The sequence below is a fragment of the Tachysurus fulvidraco genome, chromosome 5 (genome assembly GCF_022655615.1).
Source record: "Tachysurus fulvidraco isolate hzauxx_2018 chromosome 5, HZAU_PFXX_2.0, whole genome shotgun sequence".
NCBI classification, from domain to species: domain Eukaryota; kingdom Metazoa; phylum Chordata; class Actinopteri; order Siluriformes; family Bagridae; genus Tachysurus; species Tachysurus fulvidraco.
This window is the reverse complement of record NC_062522.1, coordinates 8,481,630-8,505,389: the sequence shown is the minus strand read 5'-3', so window position 1 is coordinate 8,505,389 and position 23,760 is coordinate 8,481,630. Positions and strand designations below refer to the sequence as shown.

The 23,760-nt window shown below is 40.6% G+C and overlaps 2 protein-coding genes across 4 annotated transcripts in view; one reads left to right on the top strand and one right to left on the bottom strand.

Annotated features, from left to right (window-relative positions):
* Positions 1–7,749, bottom strand: part of uap1 (UDP-N-acetylglucosamine pyrophosphorylase 1) — a 15,571-nt gene extending 7,822 nt beyond the window's left edge. For all 3 annotated transcript variants that reach the window (XM_027154434.2, XM_027154436.2, XM_047813658.1), the window contains exons 1-5: positions 7,592–7,749; positions 5,023–5,312; positions 3,982–4,186; positions 2,111–2,286; positions 83–255 (exon numbers count right to left, since the gene is read on the bottom strand). In XM_027154434.2, the coding sequence (XP_027010235.1) occupies positions 83–255; positions 2,111–2,286; positions 3,982–4,186; positions 5,023–5,312; positions 7,592–7,596 (849 nt within the window). In that variant the 5' untranslated portion in view covers positions 7,597–7,749. The remainder of the gene's footprint in view (positions 1–82; positions 256–2,110; positions 2,287–3,981; positions 4,187–5,022; positions 5,313–7,591) is intronic.
* Positions 7,750–9,890: 2,141 nt separating this feature from the next.
* Positions 9,891–21,215, top strand: uhmk1 (U2AF homology motif (UHM) kinase 1). The gene is made up of 8 exons (XM_027154437.2): positions 9,891–10,563; positions 11,463–11,755; positions 14,783–14,974; positions 15,904–15,998; positions 16,089–16,165; positions 17,599–17,697; positions 20,662–20,750; positions 20,869–21,215. The coding sequence occupies exons 1-8, from the start codon at positions 10,290–10,292 to the stop codon at positions 21,013–21,015; spliced, it is 1,266 nt and encodes a 421-aa protein (XP_027010238.2). The 5' UTR covers positions 9,891–10,289; the 3' UTR covers positions 21,016–21,215.
* Positions 21,216–23,760: the final 2,545 nt, after the last annotated feature.

The window sequence follows — 23,760 nt, the reverse complement described above, 5'->3', positions numbered from 1 at the left end:
ACATTATACAGACAGATTGTAAACTGCACAGGGTAGGAAGGTGAACTCAGATGACTGTACGAGGTCTGTGATCGTCGCTCACCTTGGCACCGCAGTCCGCTCCTTTGCGCACACAAAACCCAACGAAGGCAGGATCGGCCACCTTCACCAGGATGTTGTCCACGCAGTAGATGTGTATGTAGCCGATTCCTCTTCTCTCCATGTCCTCCACGATCTTATACACTCCCAGTGCTCGGTAAAGTCCTCCGTTGCCATCTGATGAAACGAGCACGGTTCATGAAGTGAATATTTTTTGATCACATTAAATTAGAAAGCAATTTGGATCCTATTAAATCTTGGAACTTAATGAGGTGGAAATACATGGCCCATAGAACAAAAGTTAACACTCGGTACATACAGCGGCAATATCCTGTGTTCAAATGTTCAGTTCCTGTAACTCACTACGGCTAATCAAAGCGGTAAATGACCCACAACAAACTCATGAACGATGAACAACGTGATCGTTATTTGCGATCTTAAGAAAAGCTGAGTGCTTTATATCTTTTCCTAGTTACACAGGCCACTAAACCGAATCAAGCACAAGGTTCAAGACATACTTTTTTTCCATCCTAATGCTAAGTGCTATCCTAATTATTAATAGCGCTCACATTCGTAGTATGGCATGTATTCACCATGCAGGTTCTATACAGGATTTTGGGTGCCAGGTCACCCTGAGCTTAGGACGTGACTGGCTTAAAATGTGAAATCGGGGGAAATCTCATGGAGTTTTGAGATGAACATTAAAAGTAATGTATATAGTAAAAATAGCTTTTATCCGAGTAATAGCGCAAATGCTCAATTTCAATAACACTCGAGTAAAGTACACAGTACAAAACAGTACAATGACTCAAGAAGAAAGTCATCGTGACTATGGATCAGAAGGTCATGAGTTCAAATCCCACCACTGCCACGCTGCTAATCTTTGGCCCTCGAACAAGTCTCTTAGCCTTCAGCTGTTCAGCTTATTATAAATAAAATAATGTGAGTCTCTAAGGATAAGAGCAACTGTAAAATTGTAAATTTAACATTAACATATAATGAACCAATTCAATCAATTCAATTTGGCTCCTGCGATGGGTAGGGGGGTGTCCCATCCCTGTGCGTTGAGCCGACCAGATGAACTAGTTGTTTCCAGCACTGACGGTCTTGTGCCAGCTGCTCTGCATCCTCTATAGCAACTCCTTATTGTTGAAGGTCGCCCGCAAGGATGTCAAGCCATAGGGTGTGGGGTTTACCTCGTGGTCGTCTCCAGTCTGGGAGGATGCTCTGGGCTGGCACGTGCGGGCTCTAAGCATTTGATTGGAAACCCGCTGGGGCCACCTGATGTTCTCGATGGTTCTGAGAGCCCTGCTATCAAAGCCATCTAATCTTGCAGCCAGTGTCTTGTTTAAGGGCCAAGTCTCCGAGCCATATAGCAGGATGGAGAGCACTGCCGAGTTGTAAATCCGGAGCTTCATCTTGTGTGAGATATTCTGGTGCCGCCAGAGTGGTTTCCAGAGAGACTGCAGAGCTGACGCAGCCAGGGTTCTATGGTTTTATGTCCCCATTGTCTGTCACTATGGATCCCAGATACACAAAATTCTCTCGGGTCTGGCCTTGACGTGGCGAGGGAGCTTGCGTGTTCCAGTGACCCTGGAGAGCGATACCATCGGGAGCTCGCTCCTGGTAGGGTCACCCTAGGCGGGCCGGTCTCCAGGGTAGGTTCCAGACAAACAAAGACCCCAGCATGTCGGTACGCTGTGAGGTGGCAGCCCCACCAACCCGACTATTCTGCGGAGGGCTAACAACCCACCCAGGAGAAACCTCTTTTGTTACGAAACCGATCAGAGATATAACGAACCACAAGAATAAATACTTATGCAACCAACATTTTTTTTCTTCATCTGATTAACCTTTGTGTCAAAATGAATCTCTCTAACACTTAGAAATATTCGACGTGAACCAAATGGTAAAACATCCCTTTAAGCCCATTTTCAGTTAAAGTGGAAACACTACAAGCACTGGAAAAGGTCAAAGGTGGGTGAAAATGTATGCATGCCACTGTAAATACTGGGGTTTTGTAAAAGTTCACCTGGTGCCATGGAGAGTTTTCCTTTGCTTTCGAGTATGATCTTGCCGTTGAAGTCCATGGCAGGAAGCATGCCCTGCTGGAAGAAGATCACGTTCTCTTTCTTCAGGCCAAAGTACTTGTGCTTGGAAAAGAACTTTTCAGTCGACTCCATTGTTCTTCCGCTCGTCATGATGTACCTGACGTGGAAAAAAAAGGGCCAGAAACGGTGACTTTTTCACATCATAGACATGCAAATAGTTTTTTTAATTAAATTCCAAACCGCAATAACAAACACATCCGTGTGAAACGAATTATCATGCTTAATATAAAATATTTCCTCATTCCAAACATGCCTGAATTTAATTATTTCTGACTTGTGAGATTTAATGGTTTCATTTCCTTAAGAGAGTCATGATGGTGCGATAGGATTTGATGTACGTGACCAGATTTGAACTGCGGCCGTTCAGAAGTCATCCGAGGGGGAAAAACCGCACGCCGCAGGTCCGACCTACTTCCTGCAGGACGGCGTGCTGATTGCAGGTCAACCTCATTTCTAATTCTGCTATATTATTCACAAGCTTCCTGCTGGGGAGTTTTTCAGTAGGGGGGAAAAAAAGTAAATGGACAAAAGGAAATAGATTTTTTTTCCTTCGCATTTTCTTTAGTCAGGAACGAACCCTTAAATTTACACTTCAGCATTATTGGGGACATCTAATGAAGTAGATAGACTGTAGTTTATCTGAAGATGTTGACTGATTTTATATACCATGTTCCATGTTCTATTATGTGATCGTTCCTATAATTACAGCTATTTTGCAGGTATCCTAATAGTAGACAGGCCACAAAGACAAATAACGAAACCATGTGTAAGCGTTAATATGGTGACATTTTCTGAGAGTCAGTGTTGTGTACAAGCTTAAGATAAAGCTATAGCTTTAAGTAGAGTGCGTTTATGTAAAGAAAAAAAAAACGTGGCGTTATGTGCGGCGGTAGAAAAAAATACAGTAAATGTAGGACGGTGTAACAGGGTGCGATATGAAACTTGTTATCTTTCAAAGCTTTCTTTCTAAAAACTTATTTTTACAGTCTGGCGTACGATGCCATGCGAGAGCTGCTTTCTTTTATTGTTTTATTGTGTCTTAAGTATTTTTCTGTTATTTGGGTGTTTGTATTAATAAACCATGTGGACTTTCTGTATGTACAGCACTTTGACAAACACTTCTTGTTTTTTTTTTTTTAAAAAGTGCTTTATAAATAAACTTGACTTGACTTCAATAACATTGAAGTGTTTTATTCCTTTCATGCCACAGTCATGTCAATGTTTTATACTTTTGGTTTATTCATGAATGGCACGTCACATGCTTACTGTCAGATCTATTTAGAGTTACGTACATTGATGTGTAACTACTGTAATAAGTTCGATCCTGTAACCGTTTGTGTTAAAGCAGCTATGAACGGTTGATCCTTCACCAGCCTAATGGTTTCTCTTTCTTAAAGTTTACATGACAAACAAACAAACAAAAAATAAATCAAAAGTATAAACTTGGCCGGACTTTCTTGTGGTGGAAAACTTATTGACTGCTACAAAACACGGACACTGGAGACTCCTTCCAAAATGCTTTGTCTTCGCTTTACACTATTACAGTATTGTTGTGGATTTTTATTCACTTGAATTTGGACTAAAGAAGAAATGTTGTGGTGAATAACAGTGTGAATAACAATGTTACAATTGGTCCTCTCAGCATGATATCAGTGTTAACAGTTCATTGAATGCAAGTTATTGTACAATCTATACTAAAATCAACAAGGATATTAACTAAGGATATTAAGCTAACATCATAAAGTAACTTTACTCGTCTATCTCTAAACTGTGATGTTGTCAATAACCTCACCATGGGATCCAGCACTCGGTGCCGTATTTCTCCTTTGCGAGCTGCTGCAGTCTGATGATTCGCTCGGCCTGGATCTGGAACAGGGTTTTGTGTGAGGGAAGGCCGACGTCATACATGCCTTTAGGGTACGTGACCCCCAGTCTGGTCCCCTGACCTCCAGCCAGAAGCAGAACCGCTACTTCATTCTGAGCGATACGTCGCAGACCTGCGGACATGACCGAGTGCTCGGGTTACTTTTTACCATTTTTTTTCCCTCCAAAGTGTCATTAAATAAACAGAAACACTGTTATTTAACATAGCGATCCGTTTGTTCACTAACGGGGCCAAGATAATAAATAGAAGGGCAAAGAAAATCGTCTTACAACCAAATGTTTACACAATCTTTCAAAAAAGTTGCCATAATCTTATATTTATGCCTATTTTTCTTTATACGGATCATAATATGTAATAAATTATTTGAACACTGTATCCAAAAACAAACAAACGTGTACGTGCAAATAAGGACCTTAAATTCACTGGATTTATAAGCCACATTATTACTACTATAAATTCACTGTCCTGAATTGTAGGAAGACACACCTTGATAACATGGCACACTTATCTTATATAAACTGCAGTTCCCTTTATCATCAGCTAGCCATATTCAGCCTTTAGCATACATTCGGTTTCTTAGTTTTCCTTGCTTATCCTCACGCCCACACAAAGACAAACACACACGATGTGTGGGAAATGGAAACCTTCAGAATGACGCTAGACTCTGAACTTTAGTAAAAAGGGGGGGGGGGGGGGGTGATTCAGTCTTGACACAATGCTGAATGACCTCATGAAAACAATAGAAGGACACCAGTTACGTCAGTTCTAACTAGAACCAGATGTATGTAGTCCCAGATGTGCTCTACGAACTGGAAAATGGATCAACAATATAATAACTATATATCAACTAATATATATATAGGCCCTAAATATTTCATTACTAACTAAAAGCTACTGTTGATTTGAAACTCATGTCGAGGAACCGCACACTCTTAGTCTTAGTCTAACCTTCTTCTTCCCAATCTTTGAGATACTCGCGGTCACGTGTCACGCTGCCCAGAACCTCACGAGGCACTGGCTCCATCCTGCTGTCCACCTTCTCTTGCTTGGTCTGACTAGAGGTCTCCATAGCCTTCTTAAAGAAGGTGTTGATCTCCTGAAAGTCCATAGCCTTGAGCTCTTGATCCAGCTCTGCTTGTTCCTCTGGACTTAGCCGGTCCCAGAACTGCAGCAGATGGGACTGACCAGCCTCGGTCAGAGTCTCAGCCAATTTCTTCTCCATGTTTACAAGGTGAAATCTGGAAGAATAAAGTATGACACATGAAGATAATCACAGATAGAGACACGAATGTCTTTATACAGGCTATGAAGACAAGAGTACTGATAAGGTTAAACAGTTGTGTTGAGTTCCGGGCAAGCACGTGCCTTTATTACCCTGACCTGCATTTTTATGATAACCAGGTACGATATTTATGTGCTGTTTACGAAAAGAGACAAAAGATATGATTTATTCCTTCAGTTTTAACACGCATACAGCTATTATTTAGGTCTATAAGAAATTGACCCACTATTAGTCATTACAACGTTAAGTAAGGACTAAAACATGGATTGCACTGCATTAATAAAAATGAAGCTGGCCTACTGTTCCGAGCGCAAATGAGATTAGTTTCCTGAAATGATTTATTCCTCTTACAGCAAATTGCCATCCATTACATTTTTTAAAATAAGCAATACATGTTTTTTTTTTTTTACCCGTTTAGAGTTACATTTAATGTATTAAGATAATTCCTATTATGACTGATAATATAGCTGCTATAAAACGGTAGTTCCTAGGCTATGAGGCTACTGAGCCTCGTCATTTTCCTCTTCTTGCAAATTAGTAAAAGAAAAAAAATGCAACTTGTCAAGTTACTCGAAAGCAACAGGAAAGGTTTCGGTCCTGATCACATTCCTGTGATTGTGAGACTCCTGGAAACTCCTTAAATAAACATAGAAGAATTTACAGATAGCTTCCTCATATAAATGCTAATAGTGCCTGTAAGTACAACACTATTCTAATAGTGCATGGAATGAAACAGCACCAAACATTGATTGCACTGCATTAATAAAAATGAAGCTGGCCTACTGTTCCGAGCGCAAATGAGATTATTTTCCTGAAATGATTTATTCATCTTACAGCAATTTGCCATCTATTAAATAAAAAAAAAAACAACAACAATACATCATGTTTATTTTTTTTATCCGTTTAGAGTTACATTTAATGTATTAAGATAATTCCTATTATAACTGATAATATAGCTGCTATAAAACTGTAGTTCCCGACTGAGCCTCGTCATTTTACTCTTCTTGTAAGTTAGTAAGACAAAAAAAAAAAAAAATGCAACTTGTCAAGTTACTCGAAAGCAACAGGAAAGCTTTCGGCTTCCTCATATAAACAATTAAATAAATCAGTTACATAATCAATTTTTTTTTTATGAATGAGTGGTTACTATAGAAACGATAACCTAGTGACTTCTGACCAATCAGATTTGACAATTCAACAGGTAGAAAGATGATGAATGTAACAGCACTTGCACTTAGTAACATTATTGTGAAAAGCGTGTACACGCTGAACTAATTAAATAACTCTATTAATAAAGGGGCGTGGTCAAGCTTACGTGTTATAATAGCATTGCTGTGAGGGGCGTGGTCTGTTGACTAGACGACCAAAGCTTTAGTGACTAGAGGGAAGAGATTAGACAGACAAACTGGTGTGGTGGCTTCTTTAACAAACAAGGGGTAGATAACTAAACTGGTGCGAAAGGTCGGATAATAGAGAGAGAGAGAGAGAGAGAGAGAGAGAGAGAGAGAGAGACAGAGAGAGAGACAGACAGACAGAGAAGGAGGGAAAGAGAGAGACAGAGAGAGAAAGACAGAGAGAGAAGGAGGGAAAGAGAGAGACACACAGAGAGAGAGACAGAGAGAGAGAGAGAGAGAAAGAGGAAAAGAGAGAGAGAGACAGAGAGAGAGACAGAGAGAGAGAGAGACAGACAGAGAGAGACAGAGAGACAAAGAGGGAAAGAGAGAGACAGAGAGAGAAAGACAGACAGACAGAGAGAGAAGGAGGGAAAGAGAGAGACAGAGAGAGAAAGACAGACAGACAGAGAGAGAAGGAGGGAAAGAGAGAGACAGAGAGAGAAAGACAGAGACAGACAGAGAGAGAAAGAGGAAAAGAGAGAGACAGAGAGAGAGAGAAGGAGGGAAAGAGGGAGAGAGAGGAGGGAAAGACAGACTGACAGAGAAGGAGGGAAAGAGAGGGACAGAGAGACAGACAGAGAGAGACGGACAGAGAGAGAGCGAGAAGGAGGGAAAGAGAGAGAGAGAGGGAGAGAGGAGGGGAAGAGGGTGAGAGAGACAGAAAGAGAGAGAGACACAGAGAAAGAGAGAGACACAGAGAAAGAGAGAGAGAGACACAGAGAGAGAGAGAGAGAGAGAGAGAGAGAGTTGTGCAGGAAGAACAATGTGCTCTCGAAGCTAAACAAGCTAAACATGCTAAACAAAGCTAACCCATATAAAAACGCACTAACTCTATTCTTACCTCATGTGTAGTTGCAGACAATCGCTGGACCAGACGTTTAGCTCTCAGCTCGTTTCTCTTCCTAATGACAGAGTCCCAGCTCCCTCCGTCTTTACTATAACACCCCTCCACACCTCCTCCACACCCCCGAATAGAATCCACCTCACGTTTCCGTCATTTGACGTGGCACCGAAGTATCACCCAGGAAACCGCCCGTCATGTCAATAAGTTCCGCCTCCTGCTCTGTGATTGGCTAATAGAATCTGGTATGACATATTATCCAATCGTATTGCTGAAGAAGGGACACTTCCAGCCAATAACACGGCAGAAGGAAGTGGGATGTGTACATAAAACCTAAAATAGACCAGATTATCCAGTGTGTATGATGCTGTTTGTAGCTTTATTGAGTTGTGTAAAGGGTGGAATAAGAAAACTAAAAGATGTGGTAAATATACATTATAAATATAATTAAATCATTTGTATTAACCTCAATTACATTATTATTATTATTATTATTATTATTATTATTATTATTATTATTATTATTATTACATTTACAGCATTTAGCAGACACTCTTATCCAGAGTGACTTAAATTTTTTATTTCCGTTTATACACCTGAGCAATTGAGGGCCTTGCAGTGGCAACTTGGTGGTCCTGGGATTCAAACCAATGACCTTCCGATCAGCAGTCTTAACCACTGAGCTACCACATTCCACATTAGTATTAGTAGTAGTAGTAACATTGCTGTTAAATAATAATAATAATAATAATAATAATAATAATAATCTTCAGAAGAAGAAGCCAAATAATCTTACTTACTCATATGTCCAATTTGCCCACTTCTCTAAGGTTGATGTCTTATGTATGTACATGGTTGAAAAGTGTGCTTACATGCGTTACTTAAACTCACAGCTTAAACTGACAGCTCAAACTAATCTGGCAATATTCCTTTTCTGAACTCTTTTATCAGCAAAGGATTCCACCCACTGAACTTGCACTCAATAAAGGCCTTTTCTCATCACCATTGTATTTAATTAAATACTCAAACCAACTGATCTGTCAACAACAACCATGTGACTGTTAAAGTCACAGACATCACACTTTTCCCTATATATATGTGTGTGTACTGCAGGTGTACTGCAGGTGTACTATCGTGTACTTCAGGTGTACCACAGGTGTACTTCAAGTGTACTGTAGGTATTCTGCGGGTGTACTATAATGTACCACAGGTGTACTTCAAGTGTACTGTAGGTATACTGCAGGTGTACTATAATGTACCACAGGTGTACTTCAAGTGTACTGTAGGTATACTGCAGGTGTACTTCAGGTGTACTGTAGGTGTACTGTAGGTATACTGCAGGTGTACTATAGTGTACTGCAGGTGTACTATAGTGTACTGCAGGTGTACTATAGTGTACTACAGGTGTCCAGTTCCTAATAAAATGGATGGTGCTGGTATGTGTTCAGGGCTCATAATTCAAATTTATGAATTGAAATGTTTCTTGATTTTTTATTAAAACTCATTCATTCATTCATTCATTCTCTACCGCTTATCCAAACTTCTCGGGTCACAGGGGGCCTGTGCCTATCTCAGGCGTCATCGGGCATCAAGGCAGGATACACCCTGGACGGAGTGCCAACCCATCGCAGGGCACACACACTCTCATTCACTCACACACTACGAACAATTTTCCAGAGATGCCAATCGACCTACCATGCATGTCTTTGGACCGGGGGAGGAAACCGGAGTACCGTGAGGAAACCCTCGAGGCACGGGGAGAACATGCAAACTCCACACACACAAGGGGGGAGGCGGGAATCGAACCCCCAACCCTGGAGGTGTGAGGCAAACGTGCTAACCACTAAGCCTCCGTGCCCCCCTTTTATTAAAACTGTATAACTATATTATATTTAATGTTCTATTATATTTAATATTTATTAAGTGGATATCATGTATATTTAAATTACTTGGGCCTATATTAAATAACCACCTCCTATAAAACACTGGTTTTAATTTTAGTTTAGTTAATCTTGCTACATGCCACAACTCTTAAAATGCATTTTAACAGTTTTAACCTGTGAACAGTTTCACTGTTATGTTCGACCTATAGTCCATGGAAGATCTACTTTAGCTGAAATTTTAGCACCCCTGTGTGTGTGTGTGTGTGTGTGTGTGTGTGTGTGTGTGTGTGTGTGTGTGTGTGTGTGTGTGTGTGTGTGTGTGTGTGTGTGTGTGTGTGTGTGTGTGTGTGTGTGTGTGTGTGTGTGTGTGTGTGTGTGTGTGTGTGTGTGTGTGTGTTACGGAAGTAGTATAGCTCGTAATATGACCTCATTTCCGGAACAATGGCTGCCAAAACAATGGCAAGAATGTTTACAAACCCTGAACCAAATTTAACTCAGCTCCAAAAATATAAAGTTCGGGTATTTAGTCTGTCAGGCGTCTTGTGAAGTATGCCGTGAATAATGAGCCTCGGTTACGGCGTGAATTTATTTATTTATTTATTTATTTATGAAGTGCGACACCACTTACTTAGATAGCTAATTCTAATGTTAGCTTAGCTTAGCTTATCTTAGCTACAACAGGTGCTCACTGGACCAGAACCAGAGCACATCATGCTAATAGTCAACTGTGTCAGATACTAATGCGTTAGAATTAACAATAATCCTGCTGATTATCCGCTCTTATGAAGCAGCACTGAACGCTAGCTGACTGCAGAATGTCCAGTCCGAACGCGAACACACCAGGACCTGTAGCGCCATCAGAGAAGGTGGATCAGGTCATGCAGCCGGTTCTGTTTGAAGTCTTTGGGGAGATCTGGAAGGTACAGGCTCGGCTGGGACAGGGAGGTTCTGCTTCTGTGTACCAGGTGAGCTCGGTCAGGTCCAGCTCTGCTGCTGTGAAAGAGTTCCTGCTGGATACACAAGGCGGGGATTACGGCTATCTCAAAGAAAGATCCGTGCTAGAGGACATCCAGGGCCATAAAAATATCGGTAAGGCTGATCTACACTGTTAGTGTTGTGTTCACAGGGTATAATCTTAAAAAATAAACAGCTAGTAGAGTAGATCAAGGAGTGTGTGCAGTGAGATGCATTGCCTTAGCTCTGTATGATGGGTTATTTCTGAAACTGTCACTGCAGCATGATTGCAGACAGAAGTAGAACCTGATAAAGGGCAGGTAAATATACACGTTTCTATATGAAGGAAGCCGTAAGCAAATGTAGAGCATCAGGATAGAACAGGGAGATCCAGAAAGCAGAAAGAATCAGGATTGGTGATTATATGACTCCTTCATCGCTCCTTCTATGGTTTTATCCCATGCGTAGTTACAGGGAAACTGCCGCCGAGTTCTCAGGGGACTCACGGAACATGGCGGTTGACACTCTTTTAAGTTTTTGGCATTTGGCTGATGCCCTTCCCATTTTCTATGCAACTGATGGTTAAGGGCCTTGCTCAGGGGCCCAGCAGTGCAGCTTGGTGGACCTGGTATTCGAACTCGCAACCTTCCAGTCGGTAGTCCGAAGCCTTAATCGCAAGGCTATCACATTCCCAAAACAAACAAATCAGGCACTCTGAATGTTTGGTGCACACACACTTATTCACTCATTCACTATGGACAATTTAGAAATAGCAAACAGCATACCAAACATGTGTTTGGACTTGGGGAGGAAACTGGAGTACCTGGAAGAAACCACAGGAAAGCACAGGGAGAACATGTGGACTCAAACCCTGGGATTCAGGGATTGTTCTGTTGTTCAAGTTCTGGTGCAGTTATAGTTAGAGTATTATCCACACATTAAATATAAATAAGTGACAACTTGGGGGGGGGGGTACTTACACAAGTCACAGACAGGAATTCATTCAAGTTGATATTCTGTGTGTTTCTTCTCAGTGACGCTGTATGGTGTGTTCACCAATCACAACCAGCTCGGCGTAGCGACACGCTGCTTGCTGCTGGAGCTTCTGGATGTGAGCGTGTCAGATTTGCTGGTGAGAGGAAGCAGTCAAGGCCACTCCATGTGGCTGATCCAGCACTGCGCTCGTGATGTCCTGGAGGCGCTGTGCTTCCTGCACCGAGAGGGATACGTGCACGCTGACCTCAAGCCTCGCAACATTCTCTGGAGCCCTGATGACGAGTCCTTCAAGCTCATCGATTTTGGGCTCAGCTTTAAAGAGGGGCACCAGGTGAGGAGGTAGATGTGAGCCGAGCTTTCCTTTAGCAGAGCCGGAAAGCCTGTTCTATTTTAGCGCTCTTTTGGTATTGTTCTCCGGCTTCCACCAAATTTAGATAAAACGGTGTTTAATGTCATAGTTACAGCTGGAACTTGATTTTGATAAATCAGTGGTGGAAAGCTTTTGTATGAGTAAGTGTAAATAGGAAATAAAATCCCTTAGACCTATACATATGTAGACTACTGTAGTGTGTTATCGGATTTCGTTCCTGTTCTCTTTTTTAGTAAGCTTCTTTAGTGCTTACTGTACCATGTGACACTCTACAGGGACTAGAAGAACCCCAGTTAAAGCGTGTGACACTGGATAATCGGGAGGATGGAGACAGTGCAGCACCAAGCGACTAATTAGCTGTTGACCAGGTTTTTTTTTTTTTGTGTGTAGTTAAATATTTTAAGCTCAGTTAACAGCAAGCACTATGTGTTTAGTCGCGCTGTTGCTTTGAAACACGATCATCTTAAAGACTTCTTTTGGTTCGGCAAAGATCGCGTATTATAACTTCAATTCTTCTGTAGGATCCCTTTTGTCATTCAACACCTATGCATATTCTTATAACTTAATTCGTCACCACACCCGACACCTCGCCTCGGGTTGTGTATCAAAGCACCCGGCTACCGTAAACCGAGACTGCTGATGCTTTAAAATAGAGCTGGGTGATGCTTTGGGTTTTACATTACATGTATTAAATTTCAGGAATTATTTATTTATTTGATTTCAGCTAAAATCATCTTTTATTTTTCAAATCGCTCCTTTTATTTTATGGACTTTACAGATTTCCCTTTCTTTAGTATTGTAGCGATTTTGGCTCGAGAAGCAAGGTAAATATTTATAAGTGACTATAACGTGTTATAGTGACTTCTAAATATTTTAACCTAAGTTGAAATTAACGGTACTGGAATTAAGGTTACGATTATTTGGTCTGTTTGTCCGGCGAACAGGCCGTGTACCTTTATTCTATGAAGGCGGTATCTTCCCGGCCAAGAAAGATTCGCTCTTCTTTTACTGTATACCGTAATTTAAATTAAATTAACTCAATAGAGCATGTAGTTCAGACCCGATGTTGCAGGTACCTTAATTTGTGAGCGACACTCAGAGACAAATCACCTGTGGCTCAAAATTGACATTTAATGAATGAGACAAACACAACATAAAACTAACTACACAAACAAACAAAAGAAATAGGGAAAATGAAGATGAAAATAAAATAAAACAAAAGAAATTAAAATTGGGGAAAGGAAGGAAAGGAATGGCAAGCTTAGACTCAAAAATTAATCACACCCTAACTGGGAAATCGTCACAGAAACTCACCTTAAATTCACCTTAAGATTCAATGAAAGATTCCTACTTAAAATTCCGCATCTAAATTGGTTGGTAAAGGAAACGGTTACTTGCATTGGCTTACTGCACAAGAGTCCGGATGCAACAGAGAAATCTCTGAAAAGTCAGTTAGGGTAGGGTCAGACGTTCTTCCAAGTTCTCCTGAAGATCAGAGCAGTTGTCGTTCTTGGAAGTGAAGCTTGCTGGAACTTCTTTGAAGGAAGATGGAGTCGTCTTGAAGCTGTTCCTGAAGTCTGACCACGGATTAGTGGTGTTTCTGAAAATTTAAAGGTCGCGAACTCCACCCATCTTTGGGAAGATGACCAATACTTCGGTCAGTATTTTGAAGGGAAAAACTCCCTTTGTTTCAGGTGTCTGTGGGCGTGGTTTAGCTATCAAACTTTTAGATGACTTTAAAGTTTGATCCAGGGTGTATTAAGATGGTATGGCGCCTTTCGTGCTCAAATAAAATACACCAGTGCTTGAAAAATGAATAACCGATAATTTTGTGGTCATTTGGATACTAAACATGAAGGGTAATGACGGTATGAAGGCAGCGGTACATTACATACATAGATCATTAATCAAGGCAAAGATAAAGGCAAAGAAACACAAATGAAACATAAACAAGATGCACTTTCATTAGGGAAGTAAAAAGAAAACGATAGCTTCGTATACATTCTGACATCAGACCTTAAAGGGGCATACGGCATTAGAACAGGTATACATTAACATGCCATGATCAGTAAGATATGATGATAGAGTATAACGGATGTTAAAATACAATGTTGTTTTCTGACACATGAATAAAATACACCCTTGTCAGGAAATTAAGGAGCAAATAATTTTAAGTCAGGCAAGCCTTAAAAGAAGAAACACATTACAAAAAGGGTTATAAGAATGAGAACCTTAGAGTACCTTATCTTGGGTTTTATTAGTAAACGGAATGTCCCATTGTGTTGTGTGTGTGTGTGTGTGTGTGTGTGTGTGTGTGTGTGTGTGTGTGTGTGTGTGTGAGAGTTCTGTTTGCAGGCCCCAATGAGCCGCATGGGGTTATCTGGTCTTTGTGGAGACTCCAGACATTCTGGAGCCAGGTGTGGGTGTAAAACTGGGTTGCTCATCGGTTAATTGAGGAGTAGATGTTGAAATTTAGGGTGCCTGGGACATGAAATCTAAAATGACTGGTACAAGACGCTACAGTATTAAAGATTCGAAAGAGATTCGTTCGTCTTCTATGAATCACTCTAGGCGTTGTTGTTCTTGAACAGCCAGGAACTGCAGAAACAATCTTTAGGACACAATAATCTGAAGATAAATGTTAAAAAAATAATTGTAAATTGTACATTTTCCGGTTTCAGAAACCTGAATAGAAACGAATAATAATGAATAATGCTGGCTGTCCGGCGCTTGCTTGCTGAGAAACCAAAACCATATTAATTTTAAACACTAATCTTAGTTTTATTTGGGAGTTTATATTTTTTTATTTTAAGTCCCCCCCCAAAAAAAAAACAGCTTTACAGAAATCGGCATGCAGACACGAAACTTTTAGACGTGCACGTCTTTTGAATTCAAGAAGGCCTCACTTCGTGTCACATTTAGACACACATTTAGTGTGCGTTGGAATCATTATATATCGATATATTCTTTATTTATTGTTTATTGCAGGATGTGAAATACATCCAGACAGATGGGTACCGAGCCCCTGAGGCTGAGCTACAGAACTCACTGGCTCAGGCAGGGCTGGAGGGAGACTCAGGCTGTACCACTGCTGTGGATCTGTGGAGCCTGGGCATCATTCTGCTGGAAATGTTCTCAGGAATCAAACTAAAAGAAACCGTCAAGTCTCAGGAATGGAAGGTGAGCCTGGATCGATGTTCTGGTGTATCTTTGAAAGATTAGCATGTTAGGAGTAATGTGTGCAAGTGTTTGACTTAAAGTTAGTAGACATTAATGCCCCTTTTCCACAGAGGCAGTTTGAGTGCTGGTTCAGAGCCAGAGCCCTAATTTAGAACCAGTTCTTTCTTTTTCGACAGCCAAAGCACCGGCTCTGAACCAGGAAAAGTGGTTCTTAAGTAGCACCAAAACGTTGCTGGTCACGACTTAAGAACCGCTTGCATCAGGGGCTGTGGGCGGGGTTAATGTTAGCGCATTTGATAATGTACCTTAAGTATACTAATGTTTAATACACTTTTACTTTACCGCAATATGATCAATTATCAGCACACATGATAGTATGTAGCTACATGCTAAGGCTAACTTTAATGTTAATGATAAAGTAATATGTACTTTATCGATTGCAACCTCCGTTTAAACAAATTACACGGAGCTGCACGTACACGTTGGATTCGCCGTGTTTGGATGTTAATGTAGGTTCACAAAGCCACGAGCATTAACAGTAAAGCAACATCCGCCATTGTTGTTGTGTTTGTGTTTGCTGCTGCTGCGCTAACGTGAGACTTATACAGTGATGTCAGACTCGGCTCTGTGACGGCTCTCTAGCCGATGGAAAGGCAAACCAGTTCTTAGAAGGTTTGCCAGTGGAACCAACTTTGAACCAGCACTAGCTCTGAACCAGCACTCGGTTCTTTTTGGTGGAAAAGGGGTATTAGAGAGAAAAAACAACAACAATGTGATTTGCAGTAGTGCCTTGAAAATATTTGTATTTTTCTGGCTTTGGAAATAAACTCACCCCGTCGATCTTATTTTCCTTTCGATGTCCGGGTACAAATAGCTAAAAAAAGAAATATTTCTTAATTTTTTTTTTCCAATTCCGTGTTCATCTGCAGGACAACAGTGCTGCAATAGTGGATCACATCTTCTCAAGCAATTCTGTGGTGTACCCTGCTATCCCTGTCTACCATCTGAGAGATCTCATTAAAAGGTCAGCAGTCCCTCAAAAGGCCACAGGTTTCTAAACAGATCATAGTCGTGCCACGTGACGTCTGCGTCTTCTCTCGTTTTCTCTCCTCAGCATGCTTCACCACAACCCGAATGGCAGAAGCACAGCGGAAGCTGCACTGATCAGCCCCTTCTTCAGTATTCCCTTCGGTATGAAAGTTTAACATATCTTCACTTATAAAGAGGTGAGAATCGGTCCAGCTTGGACAACTAGATACGCTTCCAACACGACGCAGTATAATCACATTTCAGACCTTTTTTCAGTCACAAACCGGCTTTCTCAAGTTTAGATCGCCTGCGATGATAACGGAGATGATAGGTCCTGGCAAAGACAGCTTGTTATATGCCAGGCTGGTCGCTATGGCAACATCATCCCTGCAAAATCGGAGATTTCTTTATCAGCCTGCTGTGATCAGGAGGAAAGGAAAACTATTCAAAATAAACCTTCCCTAAATAGCTGTAAAGAGTCATTCCCTCATAGTCCTTCTCTCTCTCTCACTTTCTCTTTCTTCATGATATTGAGATGAAAAACGCAGCCTGACACGAGAAACGTACGAACAGATTTCTTCATTCAGTAGACTTTTCCGTGTCAGAAAGCTCAGTTAAAGCAGATGTTTTTTTTTACATGGCTGGCACTGAATCCGGAGACTCCACACTTGTTTATGTGGCACGTTCACCAGACAAACACGTGTCCCTGTGTTAGTTATCGCTTACCATCTAAAGGAGTGTTTCCTTGCCACTGCTGTCAGAGTCACCTCAGACTTGCTCAATGGGGGTATGTACATACACATTGTGAACAATGTGTATGTACATATATCAACATATCTAACATTAATCTTGAATTTTGTATTCTATTAATATTTATATTATTCTTTATATTAACCTTTTGTTCTATGTTTATGTTCTGTAAAGCCGCTCTGAGACAATGTCAATTGTAAAAAGCGCTAGAGAAATAAACATGAATTGAATTGAATTATCGCTTGGGGGGCACGGTGGCTTAGTTAGCACGTTCGCCTCACACCTCCAGGGTTGGGGGTTCGATTCCCGCCTCTGCCTTGTGTGTGTGGAGTTTGCATGTTCTCCCTGTGCCTCGGGGGTTTCCTCCGGGTACTCCGGTTTCCTCCCCCGGTCCAAAGACATGCATGGTAGGTTGATTGGCATCTCTAGAAAATTGTCCGTAGTGTGTGAGTGAATGAGAGTGTGTGTACCCTGCGATGGGTTGGCACTACGATGGGGTGTATCCTGCCTTGATGCCCGATGACGCCTGAGATAGGCACAGGCTCCCCGTGACCCGAGGTAGTTCGGATAAGCGGTAGAAAATGAATGAATGAATAAATGAATTATCGCTACAGAACTGCTGATGCCTTTTAGTACGTTGAAGTACTGAAAATATTCAGAGTGTTTAGTCATCTTTTTTTTTCTTTCCTTACATAAACCGTGGTCTCATATAAATATGTATAGATCTCCAATCATCCGGCAGGATTTGTCATTAGATCTGTAGATCTGGCAGAATTGTAGTGTGTACCGTGCATGAGCCTGAAGCCCTGACTTGTTGTAATCTAAGAAAAATGCTTTGTTCTCAGCCCCTCACATCGACGACTTGGTTCTTCTGCCTACACCCATCCTCAGACTGCTCAACGTGATCGATGACAGTCATTTACACAACGATGATGAATACGAAGGTGAGCGTTTGTCTTCGAGCTTCTTCTTCTGTTAAAATCAGGCAAGGGAAGGCTGTTCTGACATGTTCTGCAACATGTTCACCTCTGTATAGTACATACTTGGAGGGATTTCTAAATAATCTCGGAGAGAACAGAGAATCTACAGTAATCGTATTGGAATTTTTTTTTTTCCTCATCGTTTTCTGTTGCCTCACAACAGTGAGCAAAGCTACCGAATTCACAGGTTAAAGGTTGTTCATGCGAAATGAACGTAACCACTCCGGACCTGTCTGTGTTACCGTTCAGAGATCGTCCATTTCTCCAGTTAAAATGAAAAGCAAGAAGATCAAGTCAATTTTTATTTGTCACATACATACACATACATACAGGGTACAAAATGCAGTGAAATGCTTTATGCGACTGTCCAGTATGAGAATAAAGAATATAAAAAAAAAGTATTAAGAAGCAAAAAATAAAATGAGAATAAAGTAATATAAGTATAAACTATATAAGAAAACTGTATAAAAAATATATATATAAAAATATGAAATATATGGAGAATATGAAGAGATAATGTATATACATAAATATACATATACATAAATGTGTATGGTTATTAAAGTGTCCAGGTGCGGTATGGTGTGTAAACAGTGTATAAAGTGGCACTGTGCTGTACAAGTCCCGAGTTAAAGAGATGAGTTTATTTGAATTAGGAATGGTATCCAATCCCCTTTCCCAAATCTCCCTTCAGTAATCAAACCTAGGCAAGTTCATGCTAATTATTAGAATGCTAATAATGGCTAATTGCATACATGTTTTTCATATTAATCACTATATGTCAAAGGTGGGAGTAAGTCACACGTAAGTCTCAAGTCATGAATGTCAAGTCGAGTCTTTTTTAACATTTGTCAAGCAAGTCTCAAATTTGCGACCTAAGTCTGACTCGAGTCAAGTCGAATCCCCCATCTCGGAGTCATTTAACTCAAGTCCAAGTCAAGTCTTAAGTCATGAATGTCTAGTCAAAGTCGATATATATATTTAATTTTTTATATTTAATATTTGTCAAGTAATTCTCAAGTCTCAAATTAGCGACTTGACTCCCCCATCTCTGCTATGTGTAATATAGTATATTTCCTAGAATAGGAAGAAAGTAAGTGTGATGGTGATTTCAGGCATCTCCAGTATTAACGCAAGGTCAAGATCAAAACTTTACACCGGGGCTAAACCATAGACATTACTGCCTCTGTGATACAGCATTATCTAGTATAAAGAGTTTTGAATGCTCCAAACAGTTCGGTTGTAAATGAGCCAACAAATCTGACAGCGAAACAGGAAGTGAGACAAAACATAGGGCATCTTCAGGACCATTATCTGAGTATATGTGATAAATTTCTTGCCAGTGCCACGTAGACAAAAGTTACAATCGTTTACTTTTGGCTTTTCCAGTTAACTTTATGTCCTCATTTAACACATCCATATATCTCCTCTTTGGCCTTCATCTCCAACATCCTTCTACCAATATAACCATCTCCCTCCTCTGTACATGTCCAAACCATCTCAATCTAGTCTCTCTGACCTTGTCCCCAAAACAGCCAACCTGAGCTGTCCCTCTGATGTGCTCGTTCCTAATCCTGTCCATCCTCATCACTCCTAAAGAGAACCTCAACATCTGCTACCTCCATCTCTGCCTCATGTCGTTTCCTCACTGCTACAGTCTCTAACCCATACAGCATCTCTGCTCTCACTACCATCTTCTACACCTTTCCTTTGATTCTTTCTGACCCTCTTCTTTCACACAACACTCCTGACACTTTTCTCCAACCCACCTGCACTCACCTCTTCACCTCTTTTCCACACTCCCCGTCTCACCGGACGGTTGACCCCAAAATACTTAAACTCCTGCACCATCTTGACCTCAGTCCCCTGTAACCTCACTGTTCTACTTCCCTCTCTTCCGCTCATGCACACGTATTCTGTCTCACTACAACTACAACTGACTTTCATTCCTCTTCTTTCCAGAGCAGACCTCCACCCTTCCAGGTGTTCCTTCACCTGCTCTCTATTCTCACTACAGAAGTTACAATAACATGCTAAATTTGCTTACATCCAACTGCCATTATTGTTATCATTATCTCTAAATTCTGTCAGTCTTCACTATGAACTTGATTGTTGTGGTACATATTTTTAGATAAGGCCATTTTGGTTTGCAGTAACAGTAAAAAAAAAAAAAAGGGTCAGTAGGTAGGTCTATATATTTTTTTCAAGTTTCAATGTAAAAAAAAAAAAAAAAGTAAAATTTTGGTGATGGTGATAACGTAGGTATGAATTTAAACAAATTAGCATATTGTGACGTCACTGACTTGGTCTTCAACCCGTGCCTTCGGGCGCATCATTGCGAACCTTTTTTTGATGCTGGGCACAGTTTTTGCAGAAGTTCCTGGCAAAGCGGTGTCGAGCTGTATTAATGAATTTTTTAGATGTATTATGGCGCCCGAACCCGTATGACTTTGAACGGTGACCGCGAACATTTTGTTTACTGCAGCCGCAGCCATCATTACCGAGCGCGAACCGTCGACTCTGACAGTGAATGAGATAGTATGAGACGAAGTGAACGCACAGGCCGTAGTGTGACATCCGGTAACCAATAGTGTAAAGATAGATGACGTCATGGGTTTTTATTTAAAAGAAAAAACTTAGCCTTCGTTCGTATGTAGGCCTCAGCAATTTATATATTTGCAATACTTACTAAAATATAATTAATTTTATTTTATTGCTTTTGTATTAGTTGTTTGAAGAGTAAAAAAAAAAAAAGGTCGTTCTTAATACAAATTTACAACCGGCAAGTCGGTCAGACTTAAAACAAAAAAATAAAAATACATTTTTAGTCGGTCCTAAATTGACAGGGTCGGTCAGGTTACGGCAAATAAGAATATTTTTAAGGATTGCCTTAGGTAGTCATTTTTTACATTTATTTCCATTTCACAGACATTATTGAGGACATGAGAGAAGAGTGTCAGAAATATGGATCAGTCTTATCGCTGTTGATTCCAAAAGAAAATCCCGGTAAAGGCCAGGTAAGCAATGCGAGAGTGAGTTCATGCTTAAGGGTTAAATGGTATAAAGTGTTTTTTTGTTGTTGTTTGTTTGTTTGTTTGTTTGTGCGAACAACAGGGTGTCATTTCCTGCTCACAGGTCTTCGTCGAGTATGCAAACGCCGGAGACGCCAAAGAAGCCCAGAGGCTGCTGACAGGCCGTACGTTCGATGGCAAATTTGTGGTGGCCACTTTCTATCCACTGAGTGCCTATAAAAGAGGTTACCTGTACCAAACCGTGCAGTAAGGGGGACTTACACAATAACAATAACACAATCTACACAATCTGTTCCAGTGTGAAGATTGCTCAGTTGTAAAAGACCATCCTGCTATCACGAGTATCTCGGATCATCTTTACTATAAAAAAAACTACTTTTTTTTAATGTGTGCTCAATATACATATAGTTTTGTTCTATATTTCTATAGAAATAAATTTCTTCTTCCATGGCTTGCTTTATATAATGTGTTAAGGAAGTGGAACGGTTTAGAGGAAGACAAGGATCACCAAAAAAAACACAACTTTATAAGTACCGGTTGTGACACTGCTTTCACAAAATCAGTACGTTTTTCTGCTTTAAATCTGTTCACACGCATCCGGATACAGATAGTGTCCTGATAAGACCGTATTCGTTCACACTTATAGCTGAACGAGTCTCAGAACGGCTCGACCGAAAGCTTTTAGCCGGATTACATGTTCGTTTTCCAGCAAATCTGCATTTTATCCTTTTTGCCGGATGCAGTTCTGATACACACGAAACTCCTTTCTGTAATTTGGTGATTATCTGAAACTATGGGCCTTTTTACACCCGGTCACTTCATGTGTTTTTTCTGATCTGATCCGACAGCTATCTGATTTGTTAAAACTGTTCCATTTACATTAGGCCACGTAAATGCGTCTCTGCGAATCGGATATCGATCCGATCTTCCTACTCCCGCCCAAAATGCTAATATATTTTACCTCATTGGTGTATGCGGTTTTTAGAATGCAATCAAAAAGAAGACGAAAAAACGCATTACGACGGTTATGCTACAAAAAACAGCTTTTACTGTTTGCTGCATTTTCGCCGGCGGCAGCAGTGCATTTTAAGACCAGACGAGACGCCTGAGTGAAAGATCGGAGCCAGCGCTGGGGGGAAAACATATTTGTTTCTGGCGCGACGCACGACTCGTGAATCACTTGCGAGTGACGTACTTCCGTTTGGGAGGAGTTTAGCGCTGACGTATGTGGCTTCAACAACCACATGCATTTACACCTGTCCAGTTTAATCTGAAATGCGTCCCAGACCTCCTCCTGAAGGGGTTTGAGCGATCGGATTTATATCCGTCTCGCATTTAGACCTGGTCTTTTTACCATCGGATCACAGAAAACGCATGAAGTGACCAGGTGTAAAAACCTAAAAGTCCTCTATAAGGCTGCACAAATTATTAGCAAAAAGAAAGCATGCTACTCCTTGCACAGTGTAGAAGTCTGAACATTTTCAGTCTGCTTTAAAGTGAAGAATGGAAGAAATGTTTCTTTGCCAGAGAGCACAGAACTAAAAGGATAATCACGTAGTTAAAGTTTAGCTCCTTCTACTAGGATTGTAAAGATGGACATTTACTGCACAACTTGAATATTTAAAGCGTCATATCGGGTTTAATGGTAATTCGTTGCCACTCGTTTTGCCGTACAGACGACGTGGCGGTTTGGCTATGAATCTGAGGTCACGTGTAAAATCTTTTTATAAAAGAAAACACGTGAGGGAAGTTGAAATTCTGCTGGGGTTCAATTATAGCAATTATTTCAATGTATTTTTTTTAAATTGAATTTAATTGAAATGTAATTTAATTCAATATGAAAGTCTTCTTTTTCTTCTTACTTTGGAGACCTCAGCTTTCACAACCCACAAATATATTCAGCTAAAACGATGCTACAAGTTTTCTTTTTCTTTTTAATCCTTCAGTCGTTTGAGGATCCGTTTAACAGAACGCAGGTTAAGACTGTTTTCTTCACAAACAAACGTCACGCTCTGATCAGGTCGTCTGATGACTACATGGAGTCAGTGAATGAAAGGAATAGAAGCCTAATTGATTCGGTTTAAGGAATCAGACACCGGCTGTCAAAACACGTGCCTTTTAAAATGGATTTCTTTTCATTATTTTAATGAAATAAAATAATCTCTCTCTCTCTCTCTCTCTCTCTCTCTCTCTCTCTCTCTCTCTGTCTCTCCTTCTCTCTCTCTCTCTCTCTCTCTTTCTCTCTCTCTCTCTCTGTCTCTGTCTCTCTCCCCCCCCTCTCTGTCTGTCTCTCTCTCTCTCTCTCTCTCTCTCTCTCTCTCTCTCTCTCTCTCTCTCTCTCTCTCTCTCTGTTCATTAAGTTTGTGTTGTTCTTGTTCTTATTGCATGAACAAAAGCCACAATCAGGGATTTTCAGTATAGCAGATAGCTAGCTCTGGCACTGAACTAAAACAAGGAGGCTTTCACGTCCATGTTTTCTTTTTTCCCTTTTTCCTCTTTTTTTAATTTAATTTTTTTTGTTTTTTTTAAGTATAAGAAAGAAGCAGGTCTCCGCAAACAGAAGAACAAATATGGTCATTAGTTTATATCCGTCCTGGAGATAAAACCTTGACCGTGTTAATTCGCGATGTTAAAAAACAAACAAAAAAAAAAAAACAAGTTTTATGATGGGGGGGGGGACTTATGAACTTTGATTTTGACTGAGATTTCTCCCCCCATCTATAGTAGCTATAAAAGTTTGCTTGACTTTATTGAAGCTGTTTTTAAGCTCCGCTCAGTGAGCGAACGCAGGTGACTTTGACCCCGAGTGTTTGCATTTGCTCTCAGATCAAGATAAAGTCGTTTAGTCTTCCCTGTGTTCGTTTTCAGGGTTTGTCATTATGGAAGACGGTGTGGTAGAGAAAATAAAGCCAGCTGTAGACAATTTTTTTTAAAAAGTGCTGAAGGTTAAAGGTTGCACATGTTACTACTGATGGAAGGCGTTACTGCGCTGTTT

Coding starts and splice junctions, on each gene's coding strand:
- uhmk1 (XM_027154437.2), top strand. CDS start 10,290: ATGTCCAGTCCGAACGCGAACACACCAGGACCTGTAGCGCCATCAGAG. Junction 14,975..15,903: donor TCAAGTCTCAGGAATGGAAG/GTGAGCCTGGAT, acceptor GTTCATCTGCAG/GACAACAGTGCTGCAATAGT. Junction 20,751..20,868: donor AAAATCCCGGTAAAGGCCAG/GTAAGCAATGCG, acceptor TCCTGCTCACAG/GTCTTCGTCGAGTATGCAAA.